The 25,862-nt window shown below is 43.6% G+C and overlaps 1 protein-coding gene across 1 annotated transcript in view; it reads left to right on the forward strand.

Moving 5' to 3' along the window:
• Positions 1-25,862, forward strand: part of DNAH7 (dynein axonemal heavy chain 7) — a 525,690-nt gene that overhangs the window by 97,218 nt on the left and 402,610 nt on the right. Inside the window, 4 exon segments of the mRNA XM_030210108.1 lie at positions 7,733-7,860; positions 8,084-8,162; positions 20,158-20,382; positions 24,192-24,338. Of these exon segments, the coding sequence (XP_030065968.1) occupies positions 7,733-7,860; positions 8,084-8,162; positions 20,158-20,382; positions 24,192-24,338 (579 nt within the window).

The following is a 25,862-nucleotide window of genomic DNA, read 5'->3' on the forward strand; positions in this document are numbered from 1 at the left end:
ACGCCCTTTCCAAATTCCACAGCCGCAAAAAGTGCTGACTACGGATGCGTCTCTCCTGGGGTGGGGAGCTCATGTCGATGGGCTTCACACCCAGGGAAGCTGGTCCCTCCAGGAACAAGGTCTACAGATCAATCTCCTGGAGTTACGAGCGGTCTGGAACACTCTGAAGGCTTTCAGAGATCGGCTGTCCCACCAAATTATTCAAATTCAGACAGACAATCAGGTTGCCATGTATTACATCAACAAGCAGGGGGGCACCGGATCTCGCCCCCTGTGTCAGGAAGCCGTCAGCATGTGGCTGTGGGCTCGCCGTTACGGCATGTTTCTCCAAGCCACATATCTGGCAGGCGTAAACAACAGTCTGGCCGACAGGTTGAGCAGGATTATGCAACCTCACGAGTGGTCGCTCAACTCCAGAGTAGTGCGCCGGATCTTCCAAGTGTGGGGCACCCCCTTGGTAGATCTCTTCGCATCTCGAGCCAACCACAAGGTCCCTCAGTTCTGTTCCAGACTTCAGGCCCACAGCCGACTGGCATCAGATGCCTTCCTCCTGGATTGGGGGGAAGGCCTGCTGTATGCTTATCCTCCCATACCTCTGGTGGGGAAGACTTTGTTGAAACTCAAGCGAGACCGAGGCACCATGATTCTGATTGCTTCTTTTTGGCCGCGTCAGATCTGGTTCCCTCTTCTTCTGGAGTTGTCCTCCGAAGAACCGTGGACATTGGAGTGTTTTCCGACCCTCATCACTCAGAACGAAGGGGCGCTTCTGCATCCCAACCTCTGGTCTCTGGCTCTCACGGCCTGGATGTTGAGAGCGTAGACTTTGCCTCTTTGGGTCTGTCAGAGGGTGTCTCCCGTGTCTTGCTTGCTTCCAGGAAAGATTCCACTAAGAGGAGTTACATCTTTCTATGGAGGAGGTTTGCCGTCTGGTGTGACAGCAAGGCCTTAGATCCTCGCTCTTGTCCTACACAGACCCTGCTTGACTACCTTCTATACTTGTCTGAGTCTGGTCTCAAGACCAACTCTGTAAGGGTTCACCTTAGCGCAACAAGTGCATACCATTACCGTGTGGAAGGTAAGCCGATCTCAGGACAGCCTTTAGTTGTTCGCTTTATGAGAGGTTTGCTTCTGTCAAAGCCCCCCATCAAACCTCCTACAGTGTCATGGGATCTCAATGTCGTTTTCACCCAGCTGATGAAACCTCCTTTTGAGCCACTGAATTCATGCCATCTGAAGTACTTGACCTGGAAGGTCATTTTCTTGGTGACAGTAACTTCAGCTCGTAGAGTCAGTGAGCTTCAAGCCCTAGTAGCTCATGCTCCTTATACCAAATTTCATCATAATAGAGTAGTCCTCCGCACTCACCCTAAGTTCTTGCCAAAGGTGGTGTCGGAGTTCCATCTGAACCAGTCAATTGTCTTGCCAACATACTTTCCCCGTCCTCATTCCTGCCCTGCTGAACGTCAACTGCACACATTGGACTGCAAAAGAGCATTGGCCTTCTATCTGGAGCGGACACAGCCCAACAGATAGTCCGCCCAAATGTTTGTTTCTTTTGATCCCAACAGGAGGGGAGTGGCTGTGGGGAAACGCACCCTATCCAATTGGCTAGCAGATTGCATTTCCTTCACTTACGCCCAGGCTGGGCTGGCTCTTGAGGGTCATGTCACGGCTCACAATGTTAGAGCCATGGCAGCAAAAGTGGCCCACTTGAAGTCAGCCACTATTGAAGAGATCTGCAAAGCTGCGATGTCCACACATTCACATCTCATTACTGCCTGCAGCAGGATACCCGACGCGACAGTCGGTTCGGGCAGTCGGTGCTTCAGAATCTGTTTGGGGTTTGAATCCAACTCCACCCCCCTAGGCCCATTTTTTATTCTGTTCCAGGCTACACTCTCAGTTAGTTGAATAAAATGTTAGGTCAATCTCAGTTATGTCCTCGCCGTTGCGAGGCCCAATTGACCATGTTTGTTGTTTTGAGTGAGCCTGGGGGCTAGGGATACCCCATCAGTGAGTACAAGCAGCCTGCTTGTCCTCGGAGAAAGCGAATTCTACATACCTGTAGAGGGTATTCTCCGAGGACAGCAGGCTGATTGTTCTCACAAACCCCCCGCCTCCCCTTTGGAGTTGTGTCTTCCCTTGTCTTTGTCTTGCTATATACGGGACTGACGAACATGAGCCGGTTCGGGCGGGAAGACGACCGCGCATGCGCGGTGCGCATCGGCGCACGAGGGCTAGCAAACGTCTTTGCTAGTGAAGATTCCGATTGGAGGGGGTGCCGTGGACGTCACCCATCAGTGAGAACAATCAGCCTGCTGTCCTCGGAGAATACCCTCTACAGGTATGTAGCATTCGCTGAAGCTGTAGTCCTATCCCCGGAGACTTATCAGCCTCATTGGGATTACTTCTCTCTATAATCTACTATATATTCGTCCCAGAGTTGTATTCTCTTTTCCGGAACCTTATCAGCTTCCTTGCACCTACTGTTACTCTATTTTCCACTCTGTATATATTCCTGGAGTTGGTACTCTCCTCTCTGGAACCTGTAAGCCACATTGAGCCTACTGCTATGCAGGAAAATGTGGGCTACAAATGTAATAAATAAACATCAATACTTATATTCCGCCGTATACCTCGAGGTTCAAAGCAGATCTCAAAAGTAAAAGACTGGAAAATTTCCAGGATGGTACACAATTATTTATAATATAATGTACGTTAAGTTATGCTAACAATATTACTGACCCTCACTAGTCAGAACATATTTGCTAAATAAGTACGTTTTTATATATTCATGAAAATGAGAATAACTAGTTACTGAAAATAACAAATCCTGCACAAATTTATCCAGGCGAGCTGCCTGAAATGAAAAGAGATAATCCAATAACTTTGTTCTTTTAAAATCCTTTAGTGAAGGAAAGGTGAAAGTGGCCATGGTCCATATGATTCTAGACGCTTTCTCCTCCATTCTCTTCCCAGCATCATTATCTCCCCACTTCCTTCTTTCCCAGGCTCACATGATGTGGAAGGATGTGGCACACGCTATAGCAGTTCTCCCATCATTCATGGTGTCCCGCATAGTCACAAGTCACACACCTCAAAGACTAGCCTGTATCAGAGCTGTGCTGGGAGTGAGAATAGAAAACCTGGGCTTAGTAGCTGAGCCAAGAGGGAAACCAAACCAAGGAACACATATAGTTGGATGGTAGTGAACCCCTTGCCCCCTTCCAAACTCCACCTATCTCTCCTGTATCCTCTTTCTGCTGCTGTCATGCTATTTCTTTGGGCAGATACAGCATCATGAGCCCACTTAGTCCAACATCATTGTCGCCTATAAGATGTAATGAGGGAAAGACTTTTATTTTTGTGAAAAAAAAGAGATGATTTATTTATTTATTGCATGTGTATCCCACATTTTCCCACCTTTTTTGCAGGCTCAATGTGGCTTACATTGTTCCGTCATGACGATCGCCATTTCCAGAACTTCACTAATGGCCCGATGATCAAAAGTAAATACGGGCTCTAGAGGCCACTAGCATCGCGCTATCTCCCGTATTTACCAAGCGCTGGTGATCAGAAGGCATCTGGCATGAGCACACAGGGAATACCGCAGAGCTTATTTAAATTATATTTTAATTTCAATGAGCTCTCCGGTATTCTGCCCTTATGATCAGAGCAGTGTGGTCGGATTGTATGGGCCGAATAGCGCTTTAACCCTATGCCAGCTAGCTTTTAAGGTTTTTCCTCCCCTCCCCCATCCATGCAAGGCAGCCCGGGCTGTCACTTTCAGTCTTGGGGGTCCAGTGGACCCCAGACCCTGCAATGGTTGAGGCCCTGGTGGCCTAGTGCCCCTCCAAGCCCCCACAGCTCCCTGGACAGCGACACAGGGAGGGGGCTGGAGGTCCGCTGGAACTCTAATCCCCCTAACCCCCCAACACAAAAAATAAATCCCTGGTGTCCCAGTAGGCTACACACCCCACCTCCACTGCTCCCTCCCACATACCTCGTGTGATGGAGGAGGGAGTAGCGTTCCCTCCTCTTCCACTGCCGCCTGCAACATGCCCAGTGTATGCTGGGATGTGCTGGGCAGGACTTCCTACCATTTTTCTTCAAGATGTTCCCATTCAGCTAACAACTTCCTGAGGTAATTCCCCATCTCAACAATGTTAGGGGCCCTTTTATTAAAGCTTAGTGTGCGCTAATGGATAGATAAACACCATCTCCGCTCAGCAGCCCTTGGAAAATCATCCCATGGTCTAGGAAATAGAAATACTTGCAATGACACTATCCTCACAGCCATCCATTTATCTCCAGGATGCGAGCTTCTCTGCCTTGGCATTTTCCTTAGTCACCATAATCCAAAGATATACATTGGCACTATCCAGATACTGCTGCTAAGGTGGACTGAAAAAAACAGCAATCCTGTCTTAAATGAATCCATGGGCTTAGACTGGGGGGGGGGGGGGGGGGGGTGAGGGGAACATTGCCCCCCCAAATGAGGACGACTGGAACGGCGACTTTTTTACCTGAAGTCGCAGCGACGAACGGGCAAGCAGGCTGCAGTAGTAAAATCAACAAGGAGGCAGGTTCGACTCCACCCTTCACTTCCCTCCTGTCCCCTGCGTCCCGCCTTCCTCTGATGTCATTTCCTTTCGGGCGGGACGCAGAGAGGGCAGGAGGGAAGTGAAGGGCGGAGTCAAACCTGCCTCCTTGTTGATTTTACTACCGCAGTGCTGCCTGCCCGTTCGTCGCTGCGACTTCGGGAGTGGAATGGAAGTGTGAGCCAGCCTATCTCGTCCACTGTAAGTAAGGCAGGCATCACTGTTTCCACTCCCCCGCGCAGCTGTCGCCGTTCAGTTAACACAGCAAGCAAACCTGTGAGCTGCTGCATCCACGTTGTTTTACAGATGCTGCTAAGGGGGAGAGAGGGGGGGAGACGCTCTGACGCTGGATAGAAGGGGGAAGGGGATGGACAGAAACAGGATGGGCAGGGGAAGGAGGAAAATTGCTGGACAACAGGGATTGATAGAGGGGACAGGGGAGAGAGGAAATTTGCTGGAGATGGATGGAGCAGAGGGCAGGGGAGAATGGAGAGTTGCTGGATGGAGCGGAGGGCAGGGGAAGGAGGAGAATTGCTGGACATGGATAGATGGAGGAAAAAGGGGAGAGGAGAGAGGAAATTTGCTGGAGATGGATGGATGGAGGAGAGGGCAGGGGAGAATGGAGAGTTGCTGGACGGAGCGGAGGGCAGGGGAAGGAGGAGAATTGCTGGACACGGATGGATGGAGGGAAAAGGGGAGAGAGGAAATTTGCTGGAGATGGATGGATGGAGGAGAGGTCAGGGAAGAATGGAGAGTTGCTGGACGGAGCGGAGGGCAGGGGAAGGAGGAGAATTGCTGGACATGGATAGATGGAGGGAAAAGGGGAGAGAGGAAATTTGCTGGAGATGAATGGAGGAGAGGGCAGGGGAGAATGGAGAGTTGCTGGACAGAGCGGAGGTCAGGGGAAGGAGGAGAATTGCTGGACCTGGATGGATGGAGGGGAAAGCGGAGAGAGGAGAAATGCTGGACATGGATGGAGGGGAAGGAAGACAGAGGAAGTAGATGCACATGGATGGATGGAGGGGAGGGGAGTGAGAAGAAATGTTGGATATGGATGGAGAGAAAACATGCATTTAAGGGCTGAATCGGAACACTTTGAGGGCAGATACTGAAACTGGAGGAAGGATAGGGACAGGGCTACAGATGGTAGACTGGACGCATAAGGACACAGGAGGATGGTGGACATGGTGAGTGAAAAAATATCAAATGGAAAGAAGACACTGGGACCAAAGCGAATAGAAAAACGAAATGATCAGACAACAAAGGTAGAAAAAAGTATTTTATTCAGAATTTATTAATTGGAATATGTCAGCTTTTGGAAATGTACATCTGTGGTATGGGAAAAGGGGGTGGGGAAATACTACTGGTGAGGAAGAGGGAGTGCTGGGTAAGGAGGAAGGAAGGAAGGAAGGGAGAAAGAGCTGGCTTTTTTGGGAATAAAAATAATGTATATGTATGAGATATCTCATACATATTCATTATGGTTATTCCCAAAAAAAAGCCAGCTCGTGCTCCCTTCTTTCCTCCATTTTAGCATAATTTGCATATACATATATGCTAATGAATATGCTAATATGCCCTGCCCCTTCCATTGCCCCCCCCCCCCAAATGAAACAGTCAAACTACGCCTATGAATGAATCATATAAGTTTAGGACTGCATTTTCAGAGGTCCTACCTAAACAGATAGGGCCGCTGAATATCAGGCATAACGATAAGTAAATCATATATTTATCTTAATTTGATGGCTATGTCAATATGACCTTATTGGGCCCAGTATTCAAAGTGATTTAGCTGGCTGCTGACCAGTTAAGTCACTTGGTTGGGCTAGCCGCTAATTTTCAGCAGCACTTAACTGTCCAAGTGCTGTTGAATATCATGGTTAGCTCCTAACTCAAAGCCAGCTATGTTGGGGTAGTTCCAGGGGTAGAGCTGATATTCATCCATTAAGCGGCCAGGTTTAGCGCATAAATGGGACTGCATAAAAAGTCTGACCTTTTTTTTATGTGCTAGCCCATGGCCGCTTAAGTTCTGAATATCGACTTAAGTGGCTATGTGTTAGCCAGTTTAAATATAACTGGATATTCAAAGCTGAAACCCACACTGGTCCTGACTGTGAATATCCAGGAATAATTCCGTTGGTGGTGAGCAAAACGCCCACCGTTGCTGGCTGAATATTGGACCCATTGTTTTTAAGGTTTGTTTTGTTTTGATGTAGGTCTTTCTCATGAGCTGACCTGTCTTTCCAGAGTAAATGATTATATTTTGAAATTTGTTTCTATTAATTGGCTTACTTGTGCTTAGATTCCAGGTGTGAAGACAAGGTTATTTAATATTGGGTCAGGAAGATTTCTTGCATGATCACTATTAAAAAAAATTCAAACTACAAGAAATAAAATATATGATATAAAATATAAGTTTACCGGTCAATATTCAGCTGGCAGTGGTTGGCAGTTTTTAAAGTGCTGACTGTCAGCCGTCGTTGTCTAGGTATGGTCCCGGGTCCAGTTCATATTGCTGCCTAAATTAGACCTGGATATTTAATGCCAGATAAAGGTAAGAAGATACTGCTGTGCAGTGCTGTGCTAGAAATAGTTACTTTGAGACCCTTTTACTAAGCTGTGGTAAGCACTAATGCGTGCTTACTGCAGGTTAAAAACCACTACTGTGAGGCACGCTCAGGCTTCTCACAATAGTTTTGGCATCTGCGCTCGCTTCCCATACACTAAAAAATACTTTTTATTTTTTAGTGCTGGGGGCATGTGTGGGGTGGAGAGTAGGTGTTTCCTGTGCTAATCAGCGTAGCTACATTGCTGTGGACCAATCGATTAGCATGTGATTAGCATGAGAGCCCTTACCGCCTAAAAAATAGGTGTTGGTAAGTGCTCCCATGATAATGGCCATGCGCTAATGGGGAAGTTAATGCGTAGCCATTAATTAAGGAAAAAGGAAATGCAGCCATATTACAGCCACATTAAAAGTGGCTTCAACATGTGGGAAAGCCCCGTGCCGTTATAGTGCTGACCACTTTTTAGCGCAGCTTAGTAAAAGGGCCCCTTTATGAGTTATTTTTATTCATTCACAAGTAGCCTTTCTTTACTGTACATATTATATTCTTACACTTATATTACAGTACATTCGCTTAGGAATGTTTGAACTGCACTGTGATGAACTGATCAGGGCTCTGGCAAAGCGGTCAGAGGCTATTTGTGGAAAACTGATAGCCAAAATGTTTCAAGATCATCAGGATACAAATCGGAGGTACTGAAATTTTTAAAATAAATTAGGTTTTTCCTGAGTATAAGTAAACTCATATTTTTGGTTCTAATCGTTCTTGCATTCAAATGGCAGTTTCTGTTACTCTATTCATTTTTACTGTTTCATTATTCAGTCTTCTAGGAACTGATGTTCTTAGAGAGAGAGAGAGAGAGAGAGATCTTAGTGTTATTCATATATAAATTATTGTTTTTCCCCCATATTTCAGCTTATGTAATGATTTTGAGAAAATAGCGGAAAATGCTCTTACCACCCCTCAAAACACACATGAACTCATGGAATTAAAGGTATGTTTCTGCTTTCTTATGTGAGCAATATTTTTAAAATGTTTATAATTAAGACCCAGTAGTACATGGCAGTGAATGTGGGTACTTTACCTGACCAGTACAACAAATCTTGAGTGCAACATTGTGTGGACCAAGGTATCCAGCTGTGCATTATTATTATTTTTAATTTCATTTTGAGGTTGCAGGTTAGTAGATTTAGGAGTACTGTTAGGAAATGCTTTTTAACAAAGAACATGGTTGATGCCTGGAATGCCCTCCCTAGGGAGGTGGAGGAGACAAAAACGGTGAAAGAATTCAAAAAGGCATGGGATAAACACAGAAGATTCCTAATTACAAAATAAATTGTATATTAAAAAAACCCCTTAAATGACTCGTGTGTTGATATGTTGAGAATTAAGGCCAGTGCAGGGCAGACTTCTTTATTATGGGCTAGAGAGGGCTTTGACGGCAACTCCAGCAGTTGGAACGTGAGGACAGTGTTGGGCATACTTCTATTGTCTATGTCTCAGTAATGGCAAAGAAAGACCAGGATCAAGTATTTTATAACACATTCATTGTTGGTATAATCATGAATTGATAATGAGTGTGTCTGTTAGGCAGACTGGATGGACCTTTCTGTCTTTTATCTGCCTTCATCTATTATGTTACTGTCAGGGGCATTTTCGCACCCATCTTTGACACAAATCGGGAGATGGGCATCCTTCTCTCAGGGTCGCCAAAATCGGCATAATCGAAAGCCGATTTTGGGCATCCTCAACTGCTTTTCGTCACGGGGACGACCAAAGTTTCCGGGGGCATGTCAGCAGCGTACCGAAGGCGGAATGGGGGCGTGCTTAAGAGATGGGCGTCCTTGGCCGATAATGGAAAAAAGAAGGGCGTCCCTGACAAGCATTTGGCTGACTTGGTCTATTTTTTTTCACGACCAAGCCTCGAAAAGGTGCCCAAACTGACCAGATAACCACTGGAAGGAATCGGGGATGACCTCGCCTTACTCCCCCAGTGGTCACCAACCCCCTCCCACCCCCCAAAAAAATTAAAAAACATTTTTTTCCAGCCTCAAATGTCATATGATTTGATCGGGATGCAGAGGGAGCGAGACGTTGTGTGTGTATCATACGGGACGGGGCACAGGCGAAGGAAAACTGTGGGATTATTAGTGGGCGACCTCAGGGTAATGAAGATGGCGCCCATATAGGTTGGGTCCGTGCAAGCTCCAGCCAGAGTTGTGACCGACCTCCAACTGGGACGAATCGCACCCACCTGGAGTGGAGGAACCGGAGAGTCACTGGACATAGGACGGGACCCATCTCGAGTACGGATGCCAAATAGCCTTGAGCCCAGCTGACGGCGGAATACAACAGGGAAGGTGAGGAACGTGAGTTAAGACCGTCCCAGCTGAGGACCGACGAGAAGAGGAACAGCGGATAAAATCACAACTCGTAAGCGATCCCATATTTGAATAGTCTGAGTATAATACTATGAACTTCTGTTGTATAGCATGCTGAAAGACTTCCTTAAATACCTTAAGTGCTTTATATGCTTTAAACTGCTCTATATTCATCAGAATTGTATGCTTTAAACTTGTATGCTTTAAACTGCTCTATTTGCGTCAGAATTGTACTACGAGTGAGAATGTTCTATATCCCATATTTGAATAGTCTGAGTACAATACTGTGAACTTTGTTGTATAGCATGCTGGAAAACTTCCTTTAAATACTTTATATGCTTTAAATTGCTCTATATGCATCAGAGCTGCACTACGGGTGAGAATGCTCTATATGCATCTGAACTGTACTACGGGTGAGAATTGTACTACAGATTGTAGCACACACACTGTACTGCAAGAGTAACTGTAAAATTTTTTTAGTCAATCACCAATGTTTTATACGAACTATACTACGGATTGTAAGCACACGCACTGTACTGCACGAGTAACTGTAAATTTTTAGTCAGCCACCAATGTTTTATACGGATGAACACTAACTTACTCACGCTTTTACTGCACTATACAAACTATTACCAATATGAGAACTAACAATCTACTCCTAATCATCTACTGCCTCTACCTAATCCATCATGCACTCACAACCCCTCTTATGAACAATAATGTACCCACAATACACAAAACACGCACACAATCCATATACAATACATCTCCCCAAAAGATAAAAAAAAAATGGAATGGAAAACCTACCATTTATGGACACAATCAACAGAAAGGAAAGAAGGGACACAATAAACTCAAATACCAAGAGAACAGACAACTAATAGAAATCATCACAGCTTCAAACCCAACTGAACCCCACCAACTAATACAAATGGGTTACATAAATGTCAGATCCGCAGTCAACAAAACCGCAACAATAACCGATTGGATTACAAATGACAATCTCGATATCCTACTCATCAGTGAAACCTGGATCCATGACCCCAAAGATCCCATAATCTTAGAACTATGCCCTCCAGGGTACAAAATTACCCACTGGACAAGGAATGGAAAAAGAGGAGGAGGCATAGCCATAATCTATAACTCCCAATTCACCGTCACAACAATAGCCGAATCCATGCTTCCCCAACTGGAAATAGCCTCAGTTAGAATCAACCACCCAACCCTACATGACCACCTAAACCTTATCCTGTTTTATAGACCACCAGGCAACTGGCAAGACATCCAAACACAGTTTATGGATTTCATATCGAACACATGTGTTTCCGCCCAAAACCTTCTCATAGCAGGTGACATCAACCTTCACCTTGAGGATACTAACCTAAGTAATGTATGCGAATGCAAGGACTTCCTCCAACTATGGGAGCTCCACTGGCCAAACATGCAACCTACCCATAATAAAGGACACACACTAGATATCATCACATACAAATTCTCATCAGAACCAAATCTCGCACTATGAGATACTAAATGGACAACTACACCATGGTCTAATCACTACAGAGCAAACCTTTCCCTTCAATGGCGAACTAAAGATACACAGCATAAACAAGAACAACAAACATATACCACGAGAGGCAAAATAGACCCGCTAACATTTTGGTAACAACTCTACAGCGACAAATGGACAACACCAACAGACTCACCCCAATTTCTTCTTGAATGGGACAACAGATGCAGAACCGTGTTAGACAAAATAGCACTGCTTCAAACCAGAACCTCACACAGAAATAATTCAATACCATGGTTTAACGAAGAACTAAAGACACAAGTCAGAAGATTAGAGAGAGCATGGAATAAGAAAAAAGACGACTACACACTCAATGACTGGAAACAACTACAAAGAATATACAAAGAATATACAAATATACCATCAGACAAACTAAAAGAACATATTATAAAACAAAAATCGGACCAAACTACAAAGATACACATAAACTCTTCCCACTCGTAAACAAACTATTAAATACTACTACGGTTACTACTAACAACACAGACATTCCATCAGTAACCAATCTTGCGAACTACTTCAAAGAGAAAATGATGAAGCTACAACTCATGATACCTATCAATACAACAGATTACTTAAACCTCCTTGAGTGTCTAGACCCAATACCCGGGGAATTCCCAGCAGACTGATCATGGACCAATTTTGACATACTCCCGATCGACAGCATCTCCCAATCGCTTGGAAGATATGCTAAGTCACAATGCAAATTAGATATCTGCCCTACCAGCCTTATAAGATCTGCCCCTCAGCTATTCAAAACAGACCTCACGAGGCACCTAAATTACATGCTACAAAATGGCATCTTCCCTACGGATAAAGGAAACATTCTACTTACCCCTTTACCTAAAGATGCAAAGAAAGGTACAAATGACCTAACCAATTATCGCCCAGTAGCATCCATCCCACTAATAACCAAACTCATGGAAGGCGAAGTGACGAAACAACTCACGGATTACCTAAATAAATACTCAATTCTACACGAGTCTCAATCAGGATTCCGTTCGAACCACAGCACCGAAACAGTACTAGTAACTTTAATGAACACATTAAAAAAAACAATTGCAACTGGCAATAACATACTCCTCCTACAATTCGACATGTCCAGTGCCTTTGACATGGTCAACCATGGAATATTAGATTGTAAGCTCTTTGAGCAGGGACTGTCTTTCTTCTGTGTTTGTACAGCGCTGCGTACACTTTGTAGCGCTCTAGAAATGTTAAATAGTAGTAGTAGTAATATTACTAAATATTCTAGAATACTTTGGAGTTGGAGGTAACGTTCTTAATTGGTTCAGAGGAATCTTGACCACAAGATCATACCAAGTAACAGCGAACGCAGATATTTCAGCCCCATGGACACCTGAATGTGGAGTCCCCCAAGGATCCCCCCTCTCACCAACCCTCTTCAACCTAATGATGATACCCTTAGCCAAGTTACGAGCCAATCATAACCTCAACCCCTATATATATGCAGACAATGTCATGATTTATATCCCGTTCAAACACGATCTTAAGGAAATCACCAACGAGATCAATCAAAGCCTCCAAATCATGCACACCCGGGCTGATGCATTCCAGCTAAAACTCAACGCAGAAAAAACACAATGCCTTATACTCATCTCACAATATAACACAAGTAACTTCACCGCCATAACAACACCAAACATTTCTCTTCCAGTCTCAAACAATCTGAAAATTCTTGGAGTTACCATTGATCGAAATCTCACACTCGAAACCCACGTGAAGAACACAACATGTGGAAACTCAAACGAGTAAAAAGCCTTTTTTCCCGAGATCCATTTTCCGTAACCTGATACAGTCAATGGTGCTAAGTCACCTGGACTACTGCAACGCACTGTACGCTGGCTGCAAAGAACAAACTATCAAGAAACTGCAAACAGCCCAAAATACCGCAGCCAGACTGATATTTGGTAAAACAAAATATGAAAGTGCAAAACCCCTAAGAGAGAAACTTCACTGGCTCCCACTGAAAGAGCGTATCGTGTTCAAGATCTGCACAATGGTTCACAAAATCATCCACGGAGATGCCCCGAGCTACATGCTAGACCTCGTGGATCTGCCTCCCAGAAATGCTAAAAGAACAGCCCGCAAATTCCTTAATCTACACTTCCCCAACTGTAAAGGAGTAAAATGCAAGCTAACACATGCGACTAGCTTCTCCTACATGAGCACACAGCTATGGAATGCACTACCAACTGACCTGAAAACGATTAACGAAATAACTAACTTTCGCAAATCTCTGAAAACTTATCTCTTCAACAAGGCCTACAGTGGGAATCCATAACTTAATCATAACACTTCACCACTTCACCCTATTCTGATAGTCATCTTTCTATAACTGTCTGTATAGATCTTTTTTCTCATCCCTGATCTTGTTATAACACCAATTGTCTCTGCTACCCTGGAATGGCGATGCCATAACAGGTTTTTGTAAGCCACATTGAGCCTGCAAATAGGTGGGAAAATGTGGGATACAAATGCAATAAATAAATAAATAAATAAATAAATACCCAGCTCCATGACAGCAGTATGCAGGTCCCTGGAGCAGTTTTTAGTGGGTGCAGTGCACTTCAGGCAGGCGGACCCAGGCCCATCCCCCCCCCCCACCTGTTACACTTGTGGTGGTAAATGTGAGCCCTCCAAAACCCACCAGAAACCCATGGTACCCACATGTAGGTGTCCCCCTTCATCCCTAAGTGCTATGGTAGTGGTGTACATTTGTGGGGAATGGGTTTTGGGGGGAGGGTTTGGGGGGCTCAGCTGGGAGCAATTTCTGAAGTCCACTGCAGTGCCCCCTAGGGTGCTCGGTTGCTGTCCTGGCATGTCAGGGGGACCAGTGCACTATGAATGCTGGTTCCTCCCATGAGCAAATGGCTTGGATTTGGTCATTTTTGAGATGGGCATCCTCGGTTTCCATTATCTGCGAAAACCAAGGTCGCCCATCTCTAAGGTCAACCATCTCAACATTTAGGTTGACCATCTCTTAGGTCGACCTAAATGTTGAGATTTGGGCATCCCTGACTGTATTGTCGAAACGAAAGATGGACACCCATATTGTTTCGATAATACGGGATGCCCCGCCCCTTCGTGGCGCCGTCCTTAGAGATGGTCATCCCCGTTCAATTATCCCCCTCCACGGGCCCTGTTTACTAAGCTGCACTGTAGGTGCACAAAATTTTAGTGTGCACTAATAATTACTGCACACTAATGCTAGAGACACCCATAGGAATATAATGGGTGTGTCTATCATTAGTGTGCGTGGCTTAGTGTTATGATCCTGTTGTGACTTGGGCAGTGAGCTCTTGTGCCCCGACTAAGCACGTTGTGTAGAGTCACGCTGCGCTTGGTCAGGCAGCCGGACAACCCCTAGCTTCACCTGGGAAGTGACCGCCGTTCCCCAGGGGTTGAGCCCCCAGGTGCAGGTGGCCACCAGGACTTCGGGAACCGGATGAGGTTGGGCCGCCCAGACCAGGCTAGAAGCAAGGCGGGCGAAAACTCACAGGGTGAGCCGGTACAGTCCAGGGATCTGGGCAGGCAGCAAGCAACAAGTACCAGGTTCAGTCCAAGGGTCAGGGCAGGCAGCAAAGCGACAAGTACCAGGTTCAGTCCAAGGGTCAGGGCAGGCAGCAAAACAAGAAGTATTAGGTCCAGTCCAAGGGTCAGGTAACGATAGGCAAGTCAAGCAATGAAGCGCACGAGATGAGCACCAAATCTCTATAAGCATAGAAGCCGAAGCAAGGTGTATAGGGAACTTCCGACCTTAAGTAGTTCCCGCATCAGCAGTAACCACGGGCAGCTGCAGAGAATGCTCCAGATTGGTGCCTGCAAGGAAAAAGGTGGAACCTTGGGAAAGGCACCCAATCCCGTGCGACCAAGCCGTGCGAGCTACCCACACCGGAAACCGGCGTGGCTTTCAGAACGCTGCCAGACTGTGTGGCCGGCCACCGCATGATGGCCGTCCAACCAAATCAGCTGGACCCATGCCCACGGCCGGAGCGACATAGCTGGCCATCGGAACTGGACCCCACTAGACTTCCGCCGACAGCCTGCATGGCCAGCTATCGCCGCCGGGACGCAGCTCGGCGGCGAATCGGCCACATGGACCGCAATTCAGGTGAAGGACGTAACACTTAGTAAACAGGACCCTTAAGTTTGCAATATCATAGTAGTGCTTTTTAATTATCCAGCGTCACAAGAGTGGTATCACAAACTGCCCTTCTGGGGTTTATTTTATTTTTATGTGAGGTTGTTTTTGATTATACTGATGTAATCTACTTTGTACATTTTGTTGAAATGAAAGGGAGGAATAAAGTGGGATAGGTAACTGTATAATTTTACCTGGTTACCTTGCACATGGTCCTAACTGACTAGGCTTTTGGCTAAAAATAAACCTAACTCCTGTCTGACAAAATTTACTGGGCTAGTTTTATAAGAGCTATTTGTATGACTGGGGTTGCCTCGATTAATTGTAAATATCCATGGGAATGACTGTAGGACTGATTCTTTTTTTAACCTTTATAAATTTGACCACCTTTTAGTCTGTTAGAAGAGGAAGGTTTTTAACTGGATAACTTCAAAAGTTAGTTGAATCTTTTCAAAACTGACCCTATTACAACTTTCATTCATTGTCAATTAAAAAACAAAAATAAACAATCCATTACTTGGGGCTTCTTTCACTAGCACGTGCTTAACACGTGATGCACTGAGGCGTCCTATGACAATTTTGCAGTGTGAACAGGCAAGGCTTGCATTAAAAAATAATTTTTATTTTTCCACAGAGGGGGTGTATCTGGGATGGAGAGTGGACATTTCTGCATTAATCAGTTAGCGTGTCTGCATTACTATGTACTGATGAGTGTAGAGTTAGCACGTGAGCCCTTACTGCCCTCAAAAAAGGTGTCACTAAGTGCTCTCATGCTAATTTTTGTTAATGGTCGCTCACTAATGGCAACACCCCCTGTGGAAGGGGTGATTTTTGCAACTGCCTCATTTTACAAATCTATACATGCAAATACCACCAATTTCGTAGTGAACCTACAAGTACATAATTACATAAGTATTGCCATACTGGGAAAGACCAAAGGTCCATCGAGCTCAGCATCCTGTTTCCAACAGTGGCCAATCCAAGTCACAAATACCTGGCAAGATCCCAAAAATGTACAAAACATTTTATACTGCTTATCCCAGAAATAGTGTTTTTTCCCCAAGTCCATTTAATAACGGTCTATGGACTTTTCCTTTAGGAAGCCGTCCAAACCTTTTTTAAACTCCGCTAAGCTAACCTCCTTTACCACATTCTCTGGCAACGAATTCCAGAGTTTAATTACCTAACATTCTATTTGCTTTCTTAGCCGCAGCAGCACACTGAGCAGAAGGTTTCAACGTATCATCAACGACGACACCTAGATCCCTTTCTTGGTCCGTGACTCCTAACGTGGAACCTTGCATGAAGTAGCTATAATTCGGGTTTCTCTTTCCCACATGCATCACTTTGCACTTGCTCACATTAAATGTCATCTGCCATTTAGATGCCCAGTCTCCCAGTCTCGTAAGTTCATCTTGTAATTTTTCACAATCCTCCCGCGATTTAACGACTTTGAATAATTTTGTGTCATCAGCAAATTTAATTACCTCACTAGTGACTCCCATCTCTACGTCATTTATAAATATGTTAAAAAGCAGCGGTCCCAGCACAGAGCCCTGGGGAACCCCACTAACTACCCTTCTCTATTGAGAATACTGACCATTTAACCCTACTCTCTGTTTTCTATCTTTTAACCAGTTTTTAATCCACATCTTTTAACCAGTTTTTAATCCACAATAGAACACTACCTCCTATCCCATGACTCTCCAATTTCCTCTGGAGTCTTTCATGAGGTACTTTGTCAAACGCCTTCTGAAAATCCAGATACACGATATCAGCTGGCTCCCCTTTATCCACATGCTTGTTCACCCCTTCAAAGAAATGTAGTAGATCGGTGAGGCAAGATTTCCCTTCACTAAATCCATGTTGACTTTGTCTCATTAATCCATGCTTTTGAATATGCTCTGTAATTTTGTTCTTAATAATAGTCTCTACCATTTTGCCCGGCACCGACGTCAGACTCACCGGTCTATAATTTCCCGGACCTCTTGTGGAACCTTTTTTAAAAATTGACGTTACATTGGCCACCCTCCAATCTTCCGGTACCAGGCTCGATTTATTTATTTATTTATTTAAATTTTCCAATATATCACCACATAAAGTGAATATGCAATTGGCATTATTTAACATTAGGAAACAAAAATAATAAGTATATATCTTTACAGCCCATTTGTCCACAAGTTAAAGAAATTTGATTCCAAGATTAAGGAAATTAAAAAAGAAAAAAAAAATACAAAAATTAATAATCAATAGATGCTTCCTCTGGTTCAGACCCCAGCCTGCTAAATTAGGGAAGGTTTACTATATTCACATCAATTCTTGCATCAATAAACTCTTTCAACTGTTTTGGATCTACAAACTGAAAATGTTTACCCTCAAGCATCACATTACAAAAACAAGGAAATCGCAAAACAAAATTTGCTCCCAATGCCACCACCCTGGGGCGAAGTTCCAAAAAGGCCCTTCATCTCATCTGTGTAGGCCATGAGAGATCTGGAAAAATACGGACCTTTGAGCCCAAAAACAGATTTTCTAAGTGTCTCAATGAAAGCCGTAGTACGGCATTCCTATCAGGCTCCAACACGAAAGTGGCAAGCAGAGTTAACCTCTGAGTAACTGTTTCTAATGAGCTTTCTAGGAATGAGGTAAGATTCATTCCCTCCCCTATTACGGGGGGGTTTCCCACCACCACTCCAGTACTCCCGATGTAATAAGCCCGTGTAATGGGAGGGAGTGAGTCCTTGTCCATTCCCAGGATGTCCACCAAATATTTTTTAACCATCTCCAAAGGAGAAATTAACGGCGATTTGGGAAAATTAAGAAACCTAAGGTTAAGTCTTTTAGTCTGATTTTCAAGGTATTCAAGTCGTTTATGTAGGAAATTATTGTCTTTAACCAAAGCTGTTTCTATAGATCCCATTTCTTGAATTTTGATATCCACACGTTCCAATTTCTGGGTTTGCTGTGCAGTCACTTGTGCTTGAAGCAGGGCAGCCTCAGAAAGAACTTCAATATCAGAAGAATTCTGCTTTAAAGTAGTTTGCATAGAGGTTTGGATATTGTAAACCATGTCCCATAGTGACTCCAGCGTCACAGTTGCTGGTCTAATCACTCCACTAGCCACAGGAGGAGATTGAGATAGACTATCAGCCCGAGCTAACTTGGAAAGAATAGCTTGAGGTAATACCTTTGAAGCCTGTTGTAGTAATGTTTCCCGAAGTTGAGAATCTATTTCCGTTGCTGCAGTCACACCCTCAGACAGGACCAGCTGAGCCACTTCGGCGTCTGTCTCTGTTTGAACAGCCAGCAACTCTTTTCCAGGCTGGGGAGGTGCAATTCGCTCCACAGGGCTCAAGGAAGCCCCGTTTCCACTCTCAATCGACTCCAAAGGGCCGAGAGCTGCAGTGGGGGTCGAAGTTCCCTGAGGACCCGGTTGCTGCCTGGGAAATTGCAGGGTTGTTTGTTTCATCGTCGAGGAGGTCACAGGAACCGAGGGAAATTCCTTTACCTTCCCCCTCCACTTCCCCATGGTTAACGAGGCTACAGAGGCACCGAGAGAAACTCACAAACACAGCAGCCTCCAGGAGCAAACACAGATGCGTCTATTCACAGCGCCATCTTGGAAATCTTGTCACCAGGCTCGATTTTAAGGATAAATTACATATTTCTAACAATAGCTCTGCAAGCTCATTTTTCAGTTCTATCAGTACTCTGGGATGAATACCAGGAGATTTGCTACTCTTCAGTTTGTAGAACTGCCCCATTACATCCTCCAGGTTTACAGAGAATTCATTAAGTTTCTCCGACTCGTCAGCTTCGAATACCATTTCCGGCACCGGTATCCCACTCAAATTTTCCTCGGTGAAGACCGAAGCAAAGAATTCATTTAATCTCTCCGCTAAGGCTTTGTCTTCCTTGGTAGCCCCTTTTACTCCTCGGTCATCTAGTGGTCCAACTGATTCTTTTGCCAGCTTCCTGCTTTTAATATACCTAAAAAAACTTTTAGTATATGTTTTTGCCTCCAACGCAATCTTTTTTTCGAAGTCCCTCTTAGCTTTCCTTATTTGCGCTTTGCATTTGATTTGACATTCCTTATGCCGTTTCTTATTATTTTCAGTTGGTTCCTTCTTCCATTTTCTGAAGGATTTTCTTTTAGCGCTAATAGCTTCCTTCACCTCACTATTTAACCATGCTGGCTGTCGTTTGGTCTTCCATCCTCCTTTTTTGATACACGGAATATATATATATATATATATATATATATATATATATATATATATATACACACACACACACACACACACAAGTATATTTTGGTTTCATTTTGGAGGCAGAGATAAACAGTGATTCCCTTAATCCCTTGTGTAAAGCTTTGGCCAAAATGAACACTTTTAAAACCTGCTTACCTAGATTTTAGATCCTGCCCAAGCCATGCCCAAACCACACTCCCATGGAATCTCTGCATGGTGTGGATCTCCACATGTAAAACAGTGTGTGTGTATATATATATATATATATATATATATATATATATACATGTAATTGGCACTGTTTCTATGTGAATATGTTTCTAAAATAATGGCCTAAATGAATCAGGAGAGTGTTCCGTAATGAAGGGCCTTGTTAAACTGGATGTAATTGTTATGTACAAAAAAGCAGCACTAAGGGGATATAGTTATCGATGTGGGCTATTGTTAAGATGTGTTATTTTACCACTAACGCATGCTATTTTATGCAGTGAAATCTAGTTACTAATAACAGTGGTTAACAGTAAAATAACACATCTTAACAGCAGCCCACATTGATAATTTCCTTCCCCCCTAAAAAATAGAGCTGCCTGTTTATAAAAAAGGTCTGTTTTCTTTCCGTGTAGGCCTATGTCAAGAAGGTAGAATCCAAGGACATGGTTGAACTGGAACACAAACTAGTGGAAGCTAAAAAACGCCTTTCTTTCCTGGTAGACTATGCTTCCTTTTCTCCAGGAGACATTCGGTTAAATAGCAACACCTTTCAGTGGTTTGGCCGCATGGGAGATATTTTTGAGGAACATAAAAAGGTGGTGAAAGAGAAGACTGAACAGTTCCAAGATGGACTGAGGGTAAGGAAGTAACACAATATGTAAACTAACACTAATATTGTGCACTGTTAAACAGCCTTCCAATCACATTTGTTATTTATTTGTTGGGGTGTTAACTGTCATAGAATATTGGCAGAAACAGTAGCTGAAATATTCTGTTTTATTTTTCTGAAATCTCTCTGGGAACAAGGTTTGTTGAAAATGTTTCCATAGACTCAAAGCTGAAGAAATTGTTCAGTAAAATTTGTCCTTCTGTAGGTGGCTATATCACTGTGGGATAAATTCAGTAAGTGGCACCCAAAATTAGGCGCTAGGATGATGCGCGCTAACCCCCGGATTCTATATATGGTGCCCAGATATAGGCGCCCAAATTTAGATGTGCTTCCAAGATTCATGCGCAATTCAATTGGCGAACGAATTCTTAACCATCAGTAACTGGATGCTAACAACCAATTATTGTTTTTAACTAGCACCAGTTAGGATTTGTGTGCACATCTTGCTGTGAGCTATTCTATAACACTGGGTACCTAAGTTGCATAGCACGCAACCCAAAAGGGTGCGTGACCATGGGGCGGGTCATGGGCATTCCACAAACTTACACACTGTGTTACAGAATAATGGTCTCCATGCCCAACTTGGGCACTGGAATTTATACCATGTTTTTCAGCAGCGCAACTCTGGCGCCCAGAGTTGGGCACGGGAAATGGTGCTAAGCACTGTTCTTTAAAAGGGAGTGGAGGAGTGGCCTAGTGGTTAGAGCACTGGTCTTGACATCCAGAGGTGGCTGGTTGAAATCCTGCTACTGCTCCTTGTGATCTTGGGAAGTCACTTAACACTCCATTGCCTCAGGTACAAAATTGTGAGTCCTCCAGGGACAGGGAAATACCCAGTGTACCTGAATGTAACTCACCTTGAGCTACTACTGAAAAAGGTGTGAGTAAAATCCAGATAAATAAATGAAATAAAATAAAAGGTGTGTGCCCTTTAGTGTTTAGTGCTGATCTTTTCCGGTACCCGTTTTTGAACGCCATTTATAGAATTAGCCCCAAGCGCAAATTCTATAAAGGCAGTTCTGTGCAGAACTTTCTTTATAGAACACTGACTTAAGTCATTTTCATGCCTAACTTTAGGCATGCTGTTAAATGAAAACGAAAAATAAGTAAAGAAACTTTTTTTTTTGTATGGGCTCAGATGAATATAATCTTTTCCAGTCTGAAGATACCCAGTGTCGTCACTGGTCCTTAAAATTCTTTTTTTTTTATTTTTTAAATTTGATTGTACCTCTGATTTATCAAAGTTCATGTTAAGGAAAATCTTCCTTATTTTTAACAATCTTCAACATATAAATAGCGGTATGTAACTTAGCTTTTTATGAATGTCAGCTACGGAGGGTTTCTTCAATCCAACATGAATCATATTTCGTCGTCAGGCGGCTGTATCAAGGATCAACCCCCCCCCCCCCCCAACCATCTTAGCACCACACCAAACATGACAACCAAAAAGCATTAACTCTCATTTCATGCACAACTATATTAGTAGTTAGTTTTCCTGAGGACTTTGTTCCAAATGTCAGTTTTACTCTGAAGAATTTTCAGCTCTTCTCCACCAGCTCGCTGAGGGGCTTTTACAGCACCATGATTTACCATGGGAGTTGCCAACCTATGGTAGCCCAGTATGGCAGGTAACTGACTTTCTTTAGTAAATGAATAATATTGCTTGTGAGCCGTCTTGCAAGCAGAGCTGTTTTATCAATCTGGGAGCATCCAGTTGCAATAGTGATTGTTTTATCCCCCCAAGTGTCACCCACAAGTCACACACCTATTTTCCAAAGTCAGTCCACAGCAGTCAGTCACCTTCCAGAAGCAGCCCCTCCATTCAAAAGCCCCCTCCCTGGAAGTGCCCACCAGGAGCCAGTCTCCCAAGGCTGCCCCCTGGTAGGTCTCTCCCCAGGCCTCTTTGGATTTTTCCTTGGTGTCTAGTAGGTCCTGGGCAGGAGTGATCCCCAGTCACTCCTGTCCTCAGTGGCGCCAGAAACGAAAATGGCGCCGTTGATCCAAAATGGTAGTCTCGTGGTACTACCACTAGGGGTCATGTTTCCATATAAGGTCTTCTTTACCAAATGCAGAGCCTTTTGTAAAATAGATGTAAGGATGTGCTGAAATGCACATCTCTGTCTTTCCATGTCCCACAAGATGCAGCAATTTTAGAAAGCTACATAGGAGCAACTTTTTAAAATTGCTGCTTCCAAAAGCATTCATCCTGTTTATACCTCGACACCCTCCTGCCCCAGATGCCCCCCACTCCCAGCATTAATCCAACTCTTTATCCCTCCTCCATCGTGTTCATCTCTTGATCTGCCCCTGCCATTATGTGCAGCCTTCAGTCCCCCCTGACATATTCTGTGCATCTTCTTTTCCTGTCTGACATATGCAGTTCATGATTCCCTGTCCTTGACATCTTCTCCCCCATGACATCTCCCCTGAAAGGATCCTTTTCATTAAGGAACACTGAATAAATATCCCCCCCCCCCCCCCCACACACACACTTAGACCCACTCACCAGACACCTCCCAATCCCCTCTCTGGCTCATACCAGGCTCCTTCGTATCCAGTGACAGCAGGAGTGATACCTGATCACTGCTGTTCAAGGTGGTCCTAAATTCAAAATGGCGTACGTGTGCCCTAGCAATAGTGCTGCAAGATTACTGCTAGGGTTTGCAGGGATCATTTTCTGAGTCCACTCTAGCTCCTACAAAAGAGAAAACAGTTCAGTTCAGTGAGAGCAGATAAATGATGCAGTCTCTTTGCCCTACTGGGTCCCAAGATAATGGTTCTGTTGCAAAAGCTGATACTCCAGGAGGAGAATGATACTTCCTTCACCTGGATGCTTGCTTCTGCTTTCTTTCAGTTCTAGGATCACTTCAACTCCTTTTTCTAACAAATCAAAAACATTAAGGCCACATTAGGTTTTCTGTTTTCAAAGCTAATTTAGCTTTGAGAAGGATCTCATATTGCAACCTGCTCAAAGGCTTCGCTCAATTAACCTTATATGACAAATTGACCCTTAGCGGTAGTTCTGCAGGACTACTGCTAGAAGTCATAGCTCTTATTTTGAACCTGGAGCATTTATGGGACAGAAGCAATGGGGAGAGGGCCACTCTTGTTCCATCCAGTAGATTACTAGAGAGATCCCCATGTGAGTCTTGAAGGGATCAGGGGTGGGAGGAGTGTCAGAGTTTGCAGAGGAAAGCTTCTACTAGAAGAGCACTTTTTGATTGGGGGTTATATATTTGTGTGTGTATGTGAGGGGGAGGGGCTCTCTGGGGAGATGCTGTTCAGGAGTGAGTTGGGGTTCTCTTTTGTAAGAGCCATGGCTGCACTACTTTGCTGCTGGTAGCATGGCTGCATTTAATGCCACCTCTTGAGGTCTGCTCAAAGATTTCTCTCTGCAGCAGAAGGCTACTAGTGACTGAAGGGGAATCTGACAGGTTCTAAAAGCAACTTCTGCAGAAATACTTGAGAAATCATAGTAGAGATTACAAAAGATTAATTTGTTAGCCTAATAAAGGTGTCATCTCTACCCAAATTTTGGTTTTGTTTTAACAAGTTCAAGTTCAGTGATCCCTTTCTATTTTCGTTTATATTTTCTGGTAGTGCCATCTTTTACTCTGATCTGCTTATTCTTTTTGTTCCTGATGAAGGGTGTGTTCATTTCTGAAATCTAGTCAAAAATTAAATTTTTTTTATTGACCTTTATTTCCATGGTTTCAAGTGGACTAACACAACTACTACACAGCTTTCTAAAAAGTGCATTTACTTTTTTTTTGGCAGCTACGTTGTGAACGATTTGTGGAAGAATTGGAGGGTTATTCTAAGCAGGTTGAAGAATTTTTCACATTTGGAGACCTTCAAGATGTCAACAGATACCTTAGAAAGTCTCAAGGACTGAACACAAAGTTGGATGCAGCTGTTGAGAAAGTATGTAGAATGCTACAATTATGTGATTGCATAATTGTTTTTCGTTTTTCTTTTTGTAGCCACATGTAATAATCTGTATCATCATCATCATCATCATAATGTAGGCTTTTATATGGCTTCTTGCCCAGATTATCTTATAAAGAACACAATAGATAAATCAAAGGGAATTTATATAATATAAGTTTATAGAGATGAGGAGCATTATTTTCAGATACTATTGATGTGGGTATGTTGGCTGGCTGAAAATTACCCAGCCTTTCCTTAGCCAAAAGAATATGCAGAGATAAACAATGTATGTATTTTCAGCTCAGTAAAAAGTAATGTACTTGGGGGCATGTTTAGGTTGTGGGGGGAAGGAAATAATATGCTTCAAGTACATTTTCAAATTTACAATGTGCCATTTTCAGTGGAAAAAAGTGCTCACAGAAAAAAATCTCTCAGGGGAAAATATGCTTGTACTTTATTTTGAGAATTGATGCAAAGCTCATCAGTAAATGTAAATAGACACTTTGTATCAATGCAGACAATTTTGAAAGTTACCAATAGGGAGTGTACTTTTTTTGGTTTGGGGGTTTACATTTTTGCTATTTAATGTTTTTATTGTACCCTAAGCACCCATACAGTATAAATCATCTCAATTATATATTGATCCACTCTTTTCCAATAACCAAGTACAAACCCAATTCCCTTCCTTTCAGTCCTAACATCAGCATAATTATAACAGCCATAGATCAAAGCTCCTTAGGCAAACAGCACAAGTAAAAACCACTGTGTATCTACAAAAAAAAAAAAAACACACAGGTTTGTGCTGGGTTCAGTTTCTCAGCAAACAAAATAAGTAAAATCACATAGATCCAAATTCTATATATGGTACCTACAAAATCGGTGCTGAAAAAAATACCATTAGCGTGATTCTGTAAGAGGTATGTGTCCTTTATAGAACTGTGCTTAACACATGACTGCGCCTAAGTGTAGGCGTCTGGAATTAATCCTGCTCTGAGCAGGCCTAAATGCAAATGCCTACATTTATGCGCTATTCTATATTTATGCATGCAAATTTTGGGAATGCCCCTAACCATGCCCCCATATAATTACACACGATAGAAGTTAAGCACAGATCAGATGTTCGCGTAACATCATAGGCGCAGATCCGATGTGAGCCTAACTCCTAATTAAGCTTAATTAATGCTGATAATTGATTGTTACCACCCCATTATCAGCTCTGATTGGCTCAATATTCAATTAAGTTATGCATGTAAATTGAGCATGCATCCAATTTAATGCACATAAATCTAGGCACCATACATAGAGTTTGGGGGATGGTAATTCTCTGAGGACAAGCAGGCCTATAATTCTCACAAATGGGTAATGCAAGTCCACGTTGCTGCTCTGGAACTTGTAACAAGCTTAGAAAAATAGGTATTGGAGTGTGAGACACACTCGATTGTGCATGCATGAGTGCCTTCCCACCTGCTGTGAGAACGCAGGACCAGCTGTTCTCTTTTTTTCCTTGGGGAGGAGAGG

The sequence above is a fragment of the Microcaecilia unicolor genome, chromosome 7 (assembly GCF_901765095.1).
Source record: "Microcaecilia unicolor chromosome 7, aMicUni1.1, whole genome shotgun sequence".
NCBI lineage: Eukaryota > Metazoa > Chordata > Amphibia > Gymnophiona > Siphonopidae > Microcaecilia > Microcaecilia unicolor.